The 19280-nt window shown below is 36.4% G+C and overlaps 1 protein-coding gene across 1 annotated transcript in view; it reads left to right on the forward strand.

The window, feature by feature from the left end:
* The window catches only part of LOC140229794 (limbic system-associated membrane protein-like), a 32875-nt gene that overhangs the window by 12782 nt on the left and 813 nt on the right, over positions 1-19280 (forward strand). The window contains exons 2-5 of the mRNA XM_072310029.1: positions 5121-5321; positions 7555-7671; positions 8395-8557; positions 18941-19038. Of these exons, the coding sequence (XP_072166130.1) occupies positions 5121-5321; positions 7555-7671; positions 8395-8557; positions 18941-19038 (579 nt within the window). The remainder of the gene's footprint in view (positions 1-5120; positions 5322-7554; positions 7672-8394; positions 8558-18940; positions 19039-19280) is intronic.

Below are 19280 nucleotides of genomic sequence, written 5' to 3' on the forward strand. Positions count from 1 at the left end.
TGCAATGAATAGGACAAAAGCAGGATGTAAAACGTCACAATAACATCAATGAACGGATCATCAGATGAAGCTGATATTGAATATGCTCTATTAATTCCGTAAATACACTCATTTCTATCCATGAATATTACCAAAGCTATAGTAGCATTCTCACAAAAGTTGAGTTGAAAGTAAAGAATGTGTATTCTTTTTAAAGAAATGACAAGGGGACTCTTACTTAATGACACTATCTACAAACAGGTGTTCTAGAAAAATTGCTAAAAACAACATTTCCCTTTCGTTTTTATATCCCAAACTTAAGAATAATGTAGAAGAAGAATTGCCCTTTTCTAGAATATGGAAATCTTAAGATTGACTAGGTTAACTGGTCCCACCTATTTTGAGTCAACACAATATAAAGTCAGGGTGTGCGACTTTGGCTTTGTGATGCAAGGTGACAAATTTAACCACGTGCTGGATTACACATCATGCACCCGAATGCTATCAACGTCTTTTTCGGAATTAAGAAATTATATGCCCCCTCCTCTTAATAGCAAAGTTATCATCGGTAATTCATCGAGACATTAGAACAGTTTTTCGTAGATTATTCATTCTGCGTTACGTTTTATTGTAAGAAAAATGAGAATGGAAACAAAGGATTTGAATTGAATTGAATTGAATATTCCTCATTTCCTAAATTCGTGTTAGAAAAGATAACTGTTAGCAAGCAAATAGAGGCTTGTGACGCCTTCCCATCATAACCACATCTACTTTGCTTTTGCTTTTTGCTGTACACAAGATATGAATGTTTACAACTCCTTCTGCCCGTAACAATCTTGATATTTTCAGACATAAAGAAAAGTTATCATTACTAACGTTATGAAATTTGGCGTAACAGTAATTCAACGTGATTCAATTTAATTCATTTTCCATAAATTTGATTGAATACAATAACATAATTATATCTATCAAATCTTTACTTGAGAAATATAAGTTACAATAATAATACCAGTAGAAGTATTAGTACTAGTAGGAGTGGTAGTAGTAGTAGTAGTAGTAGTAGTAGTAGTAGTAATAGTAATAATAATACGGTGTTTTTGTAGCGCATGGTCGTGCTGGTCTTCCAAGGGGTCCAACTTCACGTGAATAATCACAATTATTGAAACTTCATACAATAGAATTAATTTACATACCTGCACACATGCACAAATATCACACACAAACCTGTGAGCAGAGAATTAACGTGGCACGCATAGGATAGGGGAAAGGAATGAACAAAAACATTCTGCTTACAGTTCTGATGATTGTTAAGAATCCATCATAAAGTTATCCCTCTGATACCGTAGTGCCCTAATTTGTCTAAAAGAATGCAGTGACTAATGCAGTCAGCGTAGTATTATCATGCTATACATCAAAAGCTGCTAACAAACAACTTTGTCAAACAGTCTAGAGGGGAAAAAAGAGGTCTAGACATAGACTTATAGTTAGATGGGATTGAAGTTTCACCATTTTTAAAGAACAAAAATCTGACAATCTTTAATGAGCATGTGAAAACATCTTGTTCAAATAAATTGTTAAAAACATTACACAGAGGAATAACATGATAATAACATTTTTTTTTTATTTCAGTCAGCGTGACGAAGACTTTTGTTTCTTTGAAACTCGATAAAAATCGTTGGAGTTTCATTTTAAACAAAACAAAAAAAACAAAAAAAAAAACAAAAAAAAAACCCCATCTGAACAGGTTCTCTTGTATAGAAAATCACGGCAAAAAATTTGAGGTGGCAGGAAAATTATCTATCGCATGTTATTACTGATTTTATTCAGAATGTCATCTATAACACACCATGAGCCTTTTCTATTGTTACGCATTAAAAAAGAAACGATTACGATGATGATGTTGCCTCTTACGACGTATGTGTTTGCGCTAAATACTGTATTTCAATACTGCGTATGAATAAACTTTTTATATATTCACTGAGATTCTTCTATGTCCTTTCGATACAAATTACTCTTGATCCGAATAATTCCTTTTTTATATATCTTTCAGGTTATCTTAATAGAAGTTTTGAAGAAGGGAAGATTAATCCGATATTCTTTAATGATAAGGATCATCTGCATTTAGGGAAAAGATATTTTTGTGTGAAGATTGTTTGATGTATTTAAAAAATACGAATATTTAATGGAGCTAATGGCGAAGGAACATATTTACTTAAGACAAGGCAAATATTTTAGGCAAGTGTTTTAGGCAAATGCCCGCACATGCCTACGAAATGTTTCCTATACACACAACTACACACCTCTGCCTCAAAGTTAATACGTACTTATGAAAGTACATACTTTCTAATATGCATGCAGATCTCTCTCACACTCAAACACAAACATACTCACATTTTCTTTCACTGGATACATACAAATATGAAGGCTTTGATCCCTCTAACAAAATGAGCATCTCTCTCTCTCTCCCTTTCTCTCTCTTTCTCTCTTTCGTTTTTCTCCTTTCTCTGTCTATTCCTCATTCAAAATCCATTCGTTCTTCCCTCCCCGTTTCTTTCTCTGCTGTGTGTTCATGGAACCATTCAAACGGCTACCATTGTGACGTCGCCGCCATGACACATACAAGCAAATTATATGTGACCTAGAACATGGTCCGCTGAGAATTCTCGATTGCACTTTCCTGATACAAAATGCCCCGTGTCATGTACGTGATAACCTATATTGGAAGGCGACGACTAGTTTACAGTCAAGTCAACTTCTTTTTAATGTATAGATAATTTATATGTACAAGTAGAAGTGTAGATCCATAAAACTCGTTGGTAATTATATAAAAGCAAACAGGCGGAATTCGCTTCATTAGAAATGAAGTACGTTTGAATGTTATGGAATTATAACCAACATTACTTTCAGGGAGAAGGAATTGTAGTCAATGAATATTGACCAATAACATGATTTCTATGATAACGTTAATCCCCAAACCCGTGGAATAGTGAGAAGATTACAGATAAATGAGATCAACGTTTTGGTTCTGTGATTGTACACCGCACATGTAGGTAGACCTATACTTGTGAAAACATGCGAAACATTCTAAAGCATCTAATCTTATTTAGATGCTGATTTGCTTAATGACTTTGCCTCATTAACAAGAGACAACTTTAACGAGGAGAAGACATCCACTTACGTATATATATTTGTCTAATTAGCTGAAAGTATATAATTGCCTTGATGCAGAGACAGGAATGCTCGAGAGAGCAATAAGGAACATTAAGGTGACGATTACAAAGTGAGTGCGTATTGATCAACGGCTAGCAGCGGTCCTTTGTCGTGGTGGTCGCACGTTCCCGCCAAGTTTTGATATCTTGCCTGACTTAAGCACCACACATGCACTGAATACAAATGTGAGTGACGAGCAACTGTCCCAAATACATCTTGAAGTCTGCAGAATTGACGTGTACTTCCGCTCTCGTGACAACGGCTAAAACGTCGGTTAAAGTTAATACTGTTATAATGCACGAGTATGGTCTTCTACGACAGTTTTCACTTCCGGGATGTGTTGCATGATTATGATATAGTTGGGTGGTATTCTTTACTTTATCTATCTAAACCTCATTCTCTGTAAAGAGATTACTGTGATTGGAACGCATCATGCAGGTCAGACAAAAGAAAACTTTTGGCTGTTGGCAGCAGGGTGGTTACAGAGGAGTTAACTCCTAAAACATGCCTTTCCCAATGTATTGGAGAAGGGGAAACACAATAGAATATAATCATATATATATATATATATATATATATATATATATATATATATATATATGTATATATATATATAAATATATATATATATATATATATATATATATATATATATATATATATATATATATATATATATTGTATACATAGAAAGGGGGAGGGTACCGTCACTAACAGAACGTAAATATCATTATTACCAAATTTCAGATTAGGGAATTTAAAGAGAACAATGCAGGTCACTGAGGCTTATAGGATATACGTTAATCCTTTCCTTGTAGAACGTACCTTACCTATTACGTATATAGCCTTGTGTTTAGCTTCAAATAAAATCAGTATGTGAATGCGTATTCAGCTTTGCCATCAGTTATAAATGGTGAGTTTTATCGCAAAATGAGCTAGCTCCATTCTTGTTAAGTTGGGATATTTGTGATTGAAGCTACTAAAAAAAAGAGAAAATGACAAGAATATATAGGATATTTTTAATCAAAACTTCTAGAACATTCCTTGTTATGTTACAAATGAGGTATTACTGGAAAGGTTTAATTTTTGCTCTATCTGATGTTGACTTTAAAATGTAAAAAAATGGTACTTAGCTCATTTTGTGGGTGCTGTTTGTTATTCCGAAGGTTCGATATTCCGAAGGTTCGTTATTCCGAAGGTTCGTTAATCCGAAACACACAAATTCCCTATACCTATAGGTTCGTTAATCCGAAAATGAAAAAGGGTTCGTTAATCCGAACATTTGTGGCGTTATTCCGAAGGTTCGTTATTCCGAAAATTTGTTCATCCGAAAATGAAATTCGGAAATACGAACCTTCGGAATAACGAATCTTCGGACTGAAGAGCCTTCGGAATAACGAACCTTCGGAATAACGAGCTGTAACCCATTTTGTAATGAAACTCTTCAAATGATGAACTGAGAAAGATGTTATACATTTCAATGTACAAACATTTGTGTTACTAACTCGCTGTGTGCCACGTTTATCTGTCTATGTGCAGATTGTGTGGGAAATTTTTACACATTTAACTCATTGGCATAGAAATGGTTAAACAATTATTATGTGATTTTCATTTTTAAATTAGTGTCCTGTACAATCATCTGTGGCTAGTAGCTAAGGATGGAGCATTGAGAATCTGATCATGAAACTGCTTTCTGCCCAGCCCCGTAGTATTCTTGAATCTATCATAATCCGTCATTCATAAAGCGATGGATTGTTCAAATACATTCAAATAGTTGTATGGTTATGAACAGGAATTTTGAACTTTGGCCAGTTAGCACGTGAATGAATACTTCGTAGTATCTGAAGTTTGTCATTTCAGATTGATTCTACCAAGAGTCCATTGTATCTAAGTGGTTTTTTTTTATTTTTTTTCTTTGTTTCGATTTTCAGACAGGGCGACCATAAATTACATCGGTCCCAGGAATGCCCCCTACTGGAGCGTCAATTCTCCCGGCAAGCTGTCTTACAATGAGAGTGACACGGCCTACTTAACCTGCAACGCCACTGGGGAGCCTAAACCCACCATTGCCTGGTTTCGAGAAACATCAACTGGGGACATGGAGAAAATTATTATCAGAGAAAATTCTGATGGTATAGATTTCAGTCAATATTTTGTTTTTCAGTCATGACAATCCTCTTACTAGGAATCCTCAAAGCCTCAAATGCCTCAAAGTTTTGGCATATTATAAAGTTTTGGTTATCTTTGCTTCCGGTATTTCTGATGATATATGAAAGGAAAAATATTTGATTAATGAAATTAAAAACAACAGCTGAATGCTTCTAAGAGGTGAATATTTGCTCGCATCTCCATTTTGATTTCCAGTTTTCTCACAGATATATACATAAAGACTGTTAGAATGGTGATATTTGTTTATTGGTGTTTTGGGGGTGATGCCGTAGTATTCAGAACTTTGTAGGACTCCGGGTTTTTTCACCCACTGCTTTGAAAAGCAATGTACAGATGATTTTGGCGAATTTCGATAATTTCATGCAGACATTTGCTATGTTATATATTAAGCCCACGATCTGTGTTTAGGGATGAACAACGGATTCATGAAAAATACTAATATGTATCAATTCCTATCTTGGCGGCTGCTTTTTAACTCGATTTACCTTTACTTGATCTTTCACAAACGTTCATGGAAATATGACAGAAGAGATCAAACTTCGAAATCTATGTAGGCCTATTATACAAGACTACCCTTCTTTCTACAAATTTAATCGTTATTGCAAAAATCGCAACGGTTTCGAATAATCTTATAGAAAGAAAGGAAAAGCACAAGCACATTTTACGTCATAATTTAGAGCTTATTCTAAATTTGTTTGTGTAATCTTAAAGGGGATGGCTAGTAACTGATCAGCGGGAATCAGTGGGAATGCTTGGGGACGATTGTTCCAACTTTTGTGGGATTCATTTAAGAGTTTGTTATATTATCTATTGTTGTGTGAAAATTATTTGCTTCAGAATGTTCTCATATTCAAGTAATGTGCCGTTTAATGCCCCGTCACTGTACAGGCATGCTAACCTGGAAACATTAAACTGCATAAAAAATACTTGAATATGAGACCATTCTGAAGCAAACAATTTTCACACAACAATACATATATAACATACTCTTAAATGAATCCCACAAGGATTGGAACAATCATCCCCCAGCATTCCCACTGAGTCCCACTGATCACTTACTTGGCAACCCCTTTTAATATTTTTATTTATTTATTTCCGTTTTATTTCAACAGGGTAGCCCTTTCAGTTAACAAACTGCTCTACCAAGGGGCCCTGCACAATAAAAAGATACAAAAACATATATTCAAATGCACAACGTTATGATCAAAACAAACGTAAACATATCAACCAGATAGCAAAGAGAGAAAAAAAAATATGTGTAACAAAAAGTATACTATGATAAGAATACAGCATGAATAAGAAAGAAAGAAACCGAGAGAATATAAAACGCGAGTTAAAAAACAACTATAACAACAACAACAACAACAACAACAGAACAAATGATATGTCAGTTCCCGGTGTCACAGAAATAATCATATCATGTATTGCACTCTGTTTTTCGTGTAAAAAATCACAATAGGGTTAAAACTTGAGAGATAAAATTCTACTCTGTTTTTTAAATACAGGAAAAGATGACAAAACTTGCATAAAACGAGGTAATTCGTTCCAAAGATTTGACCCTTGATAATGCAGAGATCTCTTATAATATTCCGTGCGGGATGTATTGATTTTAGTGGGCAAGAGAGTGCATGTCGAGTTCGCAAATTGACATTACGAAAAACAACTATTTCTTTTAAATACACTGGCACCATATCGTTGATCAATTTATACATAAAACGATACGTTTGGTATTGCCTCCTTTGTATAATCGTTTGCCAGTTTAATTGTCTTAAAAGAGTAGTACTGGATATTGAAAAATCAGCATATAAAACCAAACGAGCATATCTATTTTGCAATTTTTGTATTTTCTTGATATTGCACTTTGTACTTCTGCCCCAGATTACAAGACCATCGATATGCGGCAAGATTAATGCATTATATAACATAATTAGAATATTTCGTGGAATGTTCTTTCTTAACTGTCGGATACACCCAATAATTTTAGAAACCTTCACATATACCTTTTCATATCGATGTTATACCAAGGAAAAACTGACAGAAGTAGAGAGAGAGAAAAAAAAAAAGAGGGAGGAAGAGTAGAGAGACAATGATGTTAAGACAATTTGTATTTCCACCTCTCTGGGTTCGTTTTTCTTTTGATGTCGCGAAATTCAGCTAGTGTGCGTTATATCTATCTTCTTTCGTTACTGCCAAAAGGTGTATTGACGGCCAACTTGACCAACATCACGAGGGAACAGAGCGGCAAGTACAGATGCGAAGCACTGAATCCAAGCGGAGCATTGGTATTCGAAGTTGTAGAGCTGGAAGTACAGTGTAAGTACATAAGGACAAAGTATATCATGTTAAGATAATCTTATAGTTTTGGTTAAGACCTAACTTCACTTTTCTAACATTTTTGCGTGAGAAAATGAGAAACCTCTTATGAATAAACATGAAAGAGCATGTGATTTCAAGAGGAATTTACCATTTATTTGATGAAAATTGGCTTTGAAATGGCTGAGATATCCAAAACAGAGTAATCATGATAAAAGTTGGGACCAAACTTTCATTATGATCACTTTGTTTTACTTTGTTCTACTTTACTTTTATATGTCTTAGCCATTCCAAAAGAGATTTTCAAAGTCGTAATACCTCAGAGATGTCAAAAAAGTGTGTTTACAGACACATCATTACAAAGAGCATAAGTCAAAATTTATGTTGAACATTTTTTTTTTCTTCAAATCATACACCCCATTCCTGGCAATAAACCTTGATTTGGGGATTCTTTTTTATTAACACTCTTGAACGCGCTATCCATGTATTTTCATTTTTTTTCTTGGTATGTATGTGTTTATATGTGTGTATTTACCTGCTTCCCTTTGGCAGCATGGAAAATTCTAAAATGAAATTAAAAGAATTTGATTGTAATGTGAATAAATCTATTGTAAATCGTTATACTTCATGATATCGAACTTATTAGACATCTGAACATGTACGTGTATAGGCCAACATTGACGTATATTTATATAGAGCTGATATGCGTCCATAATTCCACAGACGCTCCATCCGTGGTGCTGAATGGGTCGAACGAAGTCAGGAGGGCTCCAGGACAGGACGCCTATCTGAAGTGTGATGTCACAGCCTTCCCGCCACCCACCATGTACTGGATGAAAAATTTCACCAGATTGCCCCCCGCATCGAATGACCCTGACACCAGGAAGTAAGCACTAATAGTCCGGTCGGCTTAATGCGTAGTTTGTGGTCCGGTTGGCCGGTCATAATTTCAGTCTATTCAGAGAAGGCATGAGGCTTTATCTTGAGTTACCCTTCGTCCTTTTTTTAATGTTATATTCTACTCTAAGGGATACAACAAAACTTCCCCACCAGCAGTAAAAAAAAAAAAAAAAAAAAAAAAAAAAAAAATCCCACATGCCAAATGCCACATAATTATTTTAATTTCCTCGTATCAGATTCTCTCTATTTCTTTTCTTTTTTTTTTTTTGGGGGGGGGGATCTCGCAAATTTGGCAAATTATATAGCCATTTAAAGTTCCGAGGTATTAAGTCCCTATAGTTACGCCGTCTTGTTCTCTAAAGATAGCGCGCTAGAAGTACATTTTGTATTCATCTAGGGGCATCATCAAAGTCGTTATCATGATAATCGTGTAACACTTGAGTGCGTGTGAAAGCATGCAGTGCTTGTCACAATTCTTTGTGTTTTCACCTTGTTTTCCTCTTGTCCTATTGCAGCTTTGCACGTTCTTCTATTCACTCTTGTTTTAATTCCTGTATGAAAATTGAATAGTTTAATATATTCATGAAATTCAGTCGACGTAAGGATATGAACAGCACCAATATCGATATCCTTCTAATAACAATAATAATAATAATACATTACATTTGTAATGCGCTTAATACAATGTTTCTAAGCGCAAAAGATCTCTCAGACCATTTTTCCTCAAAGCCCACATTCATATAACTTAGATGAATAAAATCTTCACAAGGTAGAAAAGGCTGCATTATTTTGATCATGAAAGTCATTTGTTTATTTAAGTCTAGCATAAAATCGTTAAATTGATTAATAATTCATCTTGCTATGTACAGAGCAAGATTATATCTCAACGGGAAAGGTCGTATATCCCGTATCAGTGTATTGTTTAGATTATGAAAAATTAAATACGAAAATGAAACAGTGTATGATTTCATTATCTAACAGGCACAACAATCTTTGGATTTTGGTCTCATTTCCTCTTTTTCTCAATTCTGTACATATTTTGCCTTTCCATGCATTAAAGCCCACCAAAAAAAATTTGATTTCCTTTTCAAAAATATATACCTTCAATTTCATTCCTGTATCCCTAGTAATCCGAAAATAGGCACGTTGCATGGAATCAACGACTTTTCACAAAATTGAAAATTATATTTTTTGATCGAAAATCTGAAGATTGAAGTCGTTTTTCCGTCACTTCTGCATGGATCCGTTATAATTTTTATTTCAATTGAAATCACGTAAATAATACATTTATTGTATTGGTGTTTCTATTGAAAATTACTATTAGAGCAATTTCCGCTACTCCTACGCTTTGGATGCTTATCACTATTTTCTACGCTGCAATTTCCCATTCGTCTAGCCAGCAAGACTTTACCTGCTTTTCAGTGCATGAACACATCAAAATCCTATCAACGTGATGTACTTAGTATGCAACATAGCATCAATTTCTTAGCCTGTGTGTTGTGTACTCTTGTCGATGGGTGTGAATCGATACCCTTTAAACCGTAATTCATCTTGTCATCACCCTAACACATTTTGTTACTGTTCTTGTTTTTGCTACCTACTAATATCAACAGGATTCCGCTAACGTGTTTCCATAACTTTGCAGGGCAAGTTCATCTCAAATCTCCGCCTTGTACCATTTAGCCTTGCTCGAAAAAAAATCCATTTAACCACTTAATATGTGTCTTTCCTCTATCCTCGTTTTTTACCTTATGTCATTGTCAGTATTTTTCATAAATACGTATATTATATCATTTTACAAATACTGTATGCATCTTATCACGAGAATACATGAACAAGTGTTTAGAATTATTTTTTAAGGTGCCAATTTCTTGTTTTGTTTTTATTCTAATCTACACTGTACTATTGATTTTGCAAGTTATTGTCAGTATGATGTATTCAATTTCAATTATTTTTTCTTTTTATCTGACCAGGATTTGTATTCTAGTTTAGTCAGTATAGGTGCAAATCTCTTATTCTTTTCTGAACACATCAATTTCTTGGACAACAACCGTTTTTGTCGTTTTATTAAAATCTACACAATAATACGTATCGCAAATTCAATACAATTTGAATTTCATTGTATTATCCTTTTTCAGATTTATGATATTAACACTTTTCTATCATATTTCTTCTGCTAAAGATTGCAAGATAATTCATTATGCCTATTCTATTATATTGAATGCTTTAAACATCTAGAAAACTTTTTTTCCCCTCTCTCTCTCTCTCTCTCTCTCTCTCTCTCAATCTGCCTTTCTGGTGTTCCGGGAATGTTTTATTATTATTATTATTATTATTATTATTTTTATTATTGTTACTTTTGTTGAACTTTCTTCTGGTAGTAATATAACTGGATAAATTATTAATATATGTTAGTATTTATCTTACGTTGCATGATTAGGTTTAAGTTTAACGATACCACTCGAAGAAAAACGTGGTGAAAATCAATAGGTAGCTCTCCGAGAATGGCGTCGAATGTTATCTATTCCACGTGTCGTTTTCACCTTAACTATTAGTATTCATCGTGCTAATTCTAATTACCGTAGCAGTATTGTTACACTCTCGCATGGTTGTCGGCATGTATTAGTGCCATGGCAGACGTGTTGAGGTGATAATCAGGCGTTTGATGAGGGCCCCGTCTGTCTTCCAAGTGATTAGTTTTTCTTCTTGTTTTTCTCTTTTTAGAATGTAATCACCAACAGCAAAATTTATTATTTATGGTCTGATACACACTGGGACTCCGTAAACCATCATTTTCCTCTTTGACTAGTCTTCTCTTCGCAGCGCGGCAGGATAGATTAATAATTAAGATTACTGCAAAGGTCAGTGATCATTATTGAGGTCAAACACAGATACAGTCAAATAAGTGAAGAGCGGTTCATGTGAACTGTAAGGGCCTACCGTTATTTATCATATGTGAAATCAAGGAACTGTTTTGAATTTCGCAACGTTACAAACCCAGTTTGTAGCACAAGGTGTATTCCTTATAATTTCTATGATTACTTTGTCATTAAAAAAACCCAATAATTATAGATAATGTGATTTCGTCAGGCAGCTGGGTACAGAACTAAACGATGTTGATTCTTCCAACACAGCTCTTGTTCTCCAGTTCGTCTTAATTGAAGACTCGTGGTATGCTTCGAGCAAACCTCCACTTTGTCAATCTAAATGATAACAATAATAATCTTCCAATGAATATCTTTATTTAGTCTTGAGGTTTATTCCCAATTCCCTCCCCCCCCAAAAAAAAATAAAGGGAGAGAAAAAGGAAAAATCAATCATCGGTAATGTTTCGAATTGGGGTCCAGGGCAATTTTACCCCTGGGCAATACCCCCAGACCCTTCCCCTGACCCTAACCTAATTCTTATCCTGAACATAATCCTAACCCTAACACAAACTCTAAAAGTAAACCTAACCCTAAGCCTAACCTTTACTCTAACCTTACCACTAACCAGTATTTAGCCCTTGGGGGTTAGTTGCCCTGATACGTTCCAATTGTATTGAAACATGATAGGTAAATTGAAGATGGCGGGTATTGCAATTTTTGTACAATCGCGTAGCGGCTAACGAACAGACATTTTGCTTTCCTTACACAAAGCTTAAATCCTTAACCTTAGAGGCAGACTCTTCATAAAATCTATATACAGTCTTAACCCAATAATGTCAGATGCTTTATTGTGGAGATGTTGTTTGTGCATTGTTCTTTGCGCTTGAACATCTAGGGTTTGGGTCATGTCTCGACAATTAAAGGCCCGAATTCACGAAGGTGGTACAAATAAGACCATGGTTTAAACCATGGACAAAAACCATGGAGCGTCAATGTGTCGCATGAAATATTTCGTTGCAATTATTTTGTAACGAAATGACAATATTTTGTGACTAATGATCATTCCTTGTCCACGAAATAATAATTTCATTAACAAAACGGTCATTTTGTCGACCGTAACGAAAAGAAATGTTTCGTGCGACACTTGGCGCTCCATGGCTTTTGTCCATGGTTTAAACGATGGTTTCATTAAATTTGTACCACCTTCGTGAATTTGGGCCTTTATGTCTCTCTCCAAATCATCATATCGACAATGCTCGACTCTATACTCGTATGTAGGCCCTATAACAGAATACCTGGTAGAAAGCAAAATGTTTGTGTGCTTTTGTATAGTGGCTGCTTGGCTGGAATATTCCCTACTATAGACCGATTCAAGTGACTGTTCATGGAAGTGCGCCCTCTTAAGGCGACGCCATTACTGGGGGCCAACCAGGCCGGGTCGGCAAGCGCCGTGTGCGTGCGTGGCAAGGGTGCCAGCGGCAGCCAGTGCTTTTACCACCCGGCGCCAGCCGGCCAGCTAGCTATCTCTGGCGCTGGCAGCGATCGACGCATCTGGATTTGTGACAACTCTAACGTCTACCTTTTTTTTTTTCGTTAGCTAATTAATAAAATTAAACAACTTATACCGGCTATGAGCGAATGGGTAGATGGCATATACGGCTGTAGCCAAAACTTGAACTTCAAGGTAAATATCGGTACGATCCGTGAGTGGAATCGTTATTGTAACACGTTAGACTCTATTTCTTTTGCGATGACCTGGGTACTCGCGTGTAAGCCCCTTAACATTAGATCTATTCACATTTGTGTAAGAGGATAAAAAACACCTGGGGAGAACTATGGCTAGGCGCAGACAGACGTCTAGATAGTAAGCCTAGACTGTTGAGCAGTTAACTGATATAATTGAATACAAATAATGAATCAGTTTTGAGCTAGATAGTAGATATGGCGCTATCAAAGCAACTAATAAGATCAGTTAACTTAAACCTTTTTAGGCTTTTGCCTTTTCTCGGACCAGTGGGGTAAAGTCTGTCTAACGTTTTTTTAGATCTTGTCTAGAATTCTAGGCAACAGTCCAGACTAGATCTAGACCCGTCTAGACCTATTGACTTCTACCTAGAACCCTCTAACGTTAGCTACATTCTAGCTATATCATTTTCGGTTGTCACTAACTTCCGGCAAGTCTAAGTAAACCAAACTGAAGGCAAATCTAGGCGTTTCTAAGCCGTACAAACTTAAGAAGTTAATTTACGTCGCCTGAAGTCAACAACCAAACATTCTACTGTTTAAGGTCTAAGTACCGGTAACCTTGCATTTAACATCGCGCTATTAAACGCCTAAAATTATAATCTACAAAAGTGATTTTCAAATCAAACTTTCTTAATATGAATCATGCTTATGAAACGGATGTTTGCCACCATTCATGGCAGTTTAATATCTATAAGTATCACTTTATCAAAAATTAGTTCAAATTCAGAGTTCCAGGCCCAAATTGAATATGGTCAATTTAATGCTGAACGCTTAGTGAAGAAGTAAAAATTTACAATATAAGATTTTTTTTTTTACACATCTTGAAACATACATTTGGCTGTAGTGATAGGCTTTAAAATGTTTGTCATATAGAATGTAGTATAGGGGAAGTGTGGGAGAGTTGAGCCACTGGGAGAGTTGATCCAGGCCACCTCACATCTTCATAGTGACTGACAGCAGTCAGCTGCTGCCATTTCTTGTTTATGCCTATGATTAACTATATACCAGTGTATGAGACAGCGACGCTGGACGAAGCATGACAAAATAGTCAAAGAAAAACCATTTTTGGTCACCAAAAGTGAATGTCCACTTGTCAGATAAGTGGTTTTCTCTCACACCTATGGTAGAGGATAAGTGCGAATCAGTTGGAGTAGCAGATAGCCTGTATATCATTTGTTTCTTTCAGCAAATTTCAACATGTTTGGTGTGGTCACTTTCATAGGTTTTGAGGGTTAGTTTAAATGGCGACTGTGGGGAGAGTTGTGCCAACGTGTTGAGGGAGAGTTGTGCCATGGCTAAACCTATACTCCAATGGCTCAGCCCTCAAGTGGCTCAACCCTCCCTTCAAGTGGCTCAATGAGTGTCATTTTTTGGTCAAAGAAACAGGTCTGCAATTCGATGAGGTGAGGAATATTGGAAAGGTATGTGGCGTTCTCGCCAGGGGTGACGCCCTACAGGCTGTTTCTTCTTCCCAACACCAACAGTTGACTTATTATGCAAATCCAATCAGGGTGCATCTAGAAATCCTGATCATGTGATCGTAGGTGGACCCCAACAACATCCACATTATCCATCCGATGACCCGTAAGTCAAACAGATGCCCCGCCCCCTCTGTTACCATTACACCATCTTTCCTTAGATAGGTTTCCATAGTCATTTTCTTTTATAAGCCTGGACTTCTTAATATGATATGTAGGGCCTATAGCATAGTGGCTCAACTCTCCCAACCCCGTGGCTCAACTCTCACCACACCGAGGGAGACTTGAGCCATTTTGCAAAATATTTTTGTTGAAGTGTCACTCCCAAGTTGTTTGTGCTAGGTGTCTTATTGGGCTATCATGTTATGCCTGAATAGTTGTAGTATATACCAGCGAACGAATAATCCATAAATTGTGTATAGTTATTGAACAATATCACTAAATGTAAAAAGTGGCTCAACTCTCCCACACTTCCCCTACTAGTAGCCAGGAAGTGTATTCTAACTTTTGTAAGTATTGCACCAAGCATTTAACAATGATTCTCAAAATCTTTGATCTGAACCTGTCTTCTAAAATGAACAACTTTATTTCACGAATATGAATATGCAGTGATTTAGCCTAATCAAATAGAGAATCTATTAGGCATAGCCAAAGTTTGTTTCAAAAATCTGTGCATTTTTATACCGCTGTGTTTCACTTAAGTGTATATTATATTCATCATGCGTCAGTATATTATTAGTGTCTGAATTTCACACACTGACGTGCAGCTTCCATTTCCGTTTTTTCGCCTGTTATTTTATTTTGTGCACCCAAACAACTGCACAATATGTGTTGTTTTTTTCTGATCCTTTGAAGCTTTCATTAATTTTAGATCGATATGTCTGAATTACTCAATTTGTCCAAAAGAAAGGCATTAAATGCCGCTGAATGATTTTTCCACAGTGAGTAAAACAATCACAATTTTAGCGCGGCGGTCGCCGACCCAGCGGCCGCCGGCGGCGCATGCGGCCGCGCCCGGCTAATATGCGCGATGGGTACGCTGGGCTGCTAGCTGCAAGTGCAACTCGCTGGGTAGCTAGCTCGCTGGGAGCCCCCGTTGGCCCCCAGTTATGGCGGCCGTTATAGCGCCGCTAGCGGCGGTAGGTGAATAGGCCATCGAAATTGAAACGGTCTATAGGGAGGGGAGTGTATAAGAGTGTTATTTCAGTACAGTTTCATATTGTGAAACAGATTGTATTCCTCGAGGTGGTAGAAAGTACGCTTCAATAAGACACCTGTTGCTATTTCATGCAGCACTTTTGTCTGACAGCATCGAACTTTTTTTCAAAGGGAATTACAAAATCTTCTTTCCCAGTGATACACTAGTTGATGGATATTAATTAGAATTATGGGCACATGCATTTAAAAAAAATCCAATAGTATCACGAACACATAACGAAACACCTCGTATAGCAGGCATTAAAATTGTAATGTTACACACTGCTATACTCTGTCCTCACACCAAAGAAACGCGAAAAGGGGGCTTAATAATAAAAAAACGTTCTCTAGTTTGAAAAAAAAAATACAGTATATACGTGTAGTGGACGCAAAATGACCATAGTTCGTTCCTCATTTCTCGCCTCAAATCGAAAGCGATGGAATTGTGCAGGATTTGATGGGCATGCCTAAAATATGCCCGTCTTCCAGAATAACAAGACAAAAATTACACCCTGCCTAAGACAATTATCATCACAAATAGATACAGAAAGCCAGGATATAATCGAAGCATCATGAGCAAGACATATGTCAGAGTGATTACCTGAAGGAGTGATATTGTCTCCTCATACAATTTTGATGCAGCGGAGGGGGATACTTGCCTTATTTTACCTACCATGTCATTAGGGGCATTTCGCGATGATGAAATATTTATTGCACGGCGTCATGGAATTGTATGACTTCACTCTTAATAACACAATCATACTAGCGATGCAAGATGAGTTTTTTTTTTGTTTTTTTTAAGGTATCCGTCCGCCCCACCCCCTCCCCAAAATCAAGAATTTTGGCTGGAATGAAGTCCATGCTATTAAGACTTTTCAACCAATCGAATTATATTATATATATATATATATATATATATATATATATATATATATATATATATGGATAGATATAGATATATGCGGATGTAGAATAAAGATTTTGCCAAAATAATGACGATTATTCCTCACGTTGAATAAGGGATCCGAGAGAAATGGAAATAAATCACTCCGACGCCGGCCCTTTCCTTGTAAAGGAAAGGGGGAACAATTTCCAAAGAAATAAGGCTATTAAACTGGAGGATGCTTTTTATGCTGACCACTGTCGTGAAGGAATGGGTAGCATTAGATACACGAGCGTTTTGAAGGGAGAGGGATCAAGACCCATGCTAAGACGGGAAGAATTTCAGGTTATGTCTAATCTAAACTTATGAGTGTTGTTTTCTGTTTTTCCTAATTTTGTTCCCACTTCGATTCTTTTAACATCCTAAAAGGGGATGGTGGGGAGGGGGGAAGGGGTAGTAGCCCCCAGCCACCCCCATCAGGCTTTCCGGCCCCTGCGAATACAGTGTAATTGGAATGGCTTTCGCGAGTGTCTCCCTATCTGTGTCTTGACCATTACAGGCGCTTAATCGTAGTAGATGATTTGATGGGATTTCAAAGGTAATACCGATTTGATTGTGTCCACACACTCTACACTTTTATTGCTTTATCACTTCTTTCTTATATCCTTCTTTACCTCTCCTTGTCCATAGCCTGCTTTGTTATCTTTCCATGATTATCATTATTCATACTCGGAAAAAAAAATGTCTTGCAGCTTTCATTATTTTGTTGCAGTCTGGATGGCAACCCTTTCATTGCACGGAATTCTGTATCACTGGACTGTAGACTGCAATAGTTAAAGTGATATCACCTTTCATATTGGAATAAAGCACAAATGTATCTCATTTCATTTATGCATGACAAGAGTATTCCCGAACATTCATCATGAAACTCGTACTGTTTTGTGAATTTGTCGTGATCATTTTATGCATGTTCCATTAATGATTGGGCATACCAATTGTCTGTGATTTTAATGACTGTAATGTTAAAAATAACAGTGATCAGGCTCATCTTTTATTCACGAAATGCTGACTAATGTCTGCGAAGAACAGGTACAACTTAAAAATTATTTAAGGGAAGTATATGACTCAGTATCCGAGGTGACTTTAAACGTTAGCAAACAGTAACAAAACAGCAACAATCAAGATGCGAATTTTTAAAGTAATAATTGTTACATTATTATTATCATTATTGTTATTACTATAATTATTATTATTATGATTCTTCTTCTTATTATTATCATTATTATTATTAATGCAACTATTATCTATTGGAATAACAATCATGTTCCAATTGCACATTTGCAATATGATGCTGCTGTTATTCCCTTAAATCGTGTGAGAATATCCCTCCCCCGTTCCCACCACCCCCCTTAAAAAGAAAAAGAAAATCCGCAGCTCCCCTCAAATAGAAATCGTCACTTCTATCATGGCACCGAAGACTACCGTTTTTTGTTTTAAAAAATGGTATTCCTATTGAATGAATTTAATCGAGATTCGTCTTCAGGCCAGTAGAACACAATTACGTTGATGACACATTTACAAAATTTAATATCAGAGGTACTGTAATATTTAAGATGCATTTCTAAACCGAGAGTCATTATATAAAGCTGTTTCACTTGAGTGACAACCTGCAGTATCATATTGTCTGGCGTGAAAATATGCAGCAATCGACCAGGCATGGGTAGTTAAGGTGTTCTAGGGTTCAATGTAAAGAAAAAAAGGTCGGCGGAAAAAAAAAGGGAAAAAAAGAAAACATGTCTGGTGGAAAATGTCAACTGTAAAAATGTCCGAGGTGAAAATGTCATGGGTACAAATATCACGGGTAAATGTAATGCCACATGCTATCCCTGCTAATGGGGCCTAAATGGATGCAAGAGTGACACCTCTACGTCTCTGTGCTGGCAATGCAAGCCGCCCAGGACGACAATACAGTCGAGAACCAATCAAAGGCACCAGACCTTTAGGATTTAGGTACTCTAGATCTCGGGCTGACTCTTATTTTGAATCGTCTTCCACAAAGTTATTGTCGATCTTCTTGAAAACAACAACAACAACAACAAAATCCAACTGTCTTTTAGAATGAGAATTGATTGTGTACGACACAATGTAGAAGAGTGACGTCATGTTATATTTGCTAAATGTGTCTGATCGTATTCCAGACTCATCTTTAAGACGGTGACGCCCGAGGATTACGGGAACTACACCTGTGTAGCGACCAACGTCGTAGGCAAAGCAGAGGCAACAGTTGAGCTACATGGTAAGGGTAAAAGTGTGTATTCCTTTACTCTCATGTCAGCCAACACATCTACTTCCAGGTCTCGATGCTTCCTTATTCCATCAAGTCTATAATTATGTATTAAATATATTCATTTTCCCTCATTCAAACCCTCTTTTGATCATGATTATACAATCGTTCTGGTTGGTTGCAGAATTATCATCTTCTTTAAACCGACCTATGATTACTCACCCTAAAAATGGCACCACAGTCATAACAGTTTA

The sequence above is a fragment of the Diadema setosum genome, chromosome 6 (assembly GCF_964275005.1).
Source record: "Diadema setosum chromosome 6, eeDiaSeto1, whole genome shotgun sequence".
NCBI lineage: Eukaryota > Metazoa > Echinodermata > Echinoidea > Diadematoida > Diadematidae > Diadema > Diadema setosum.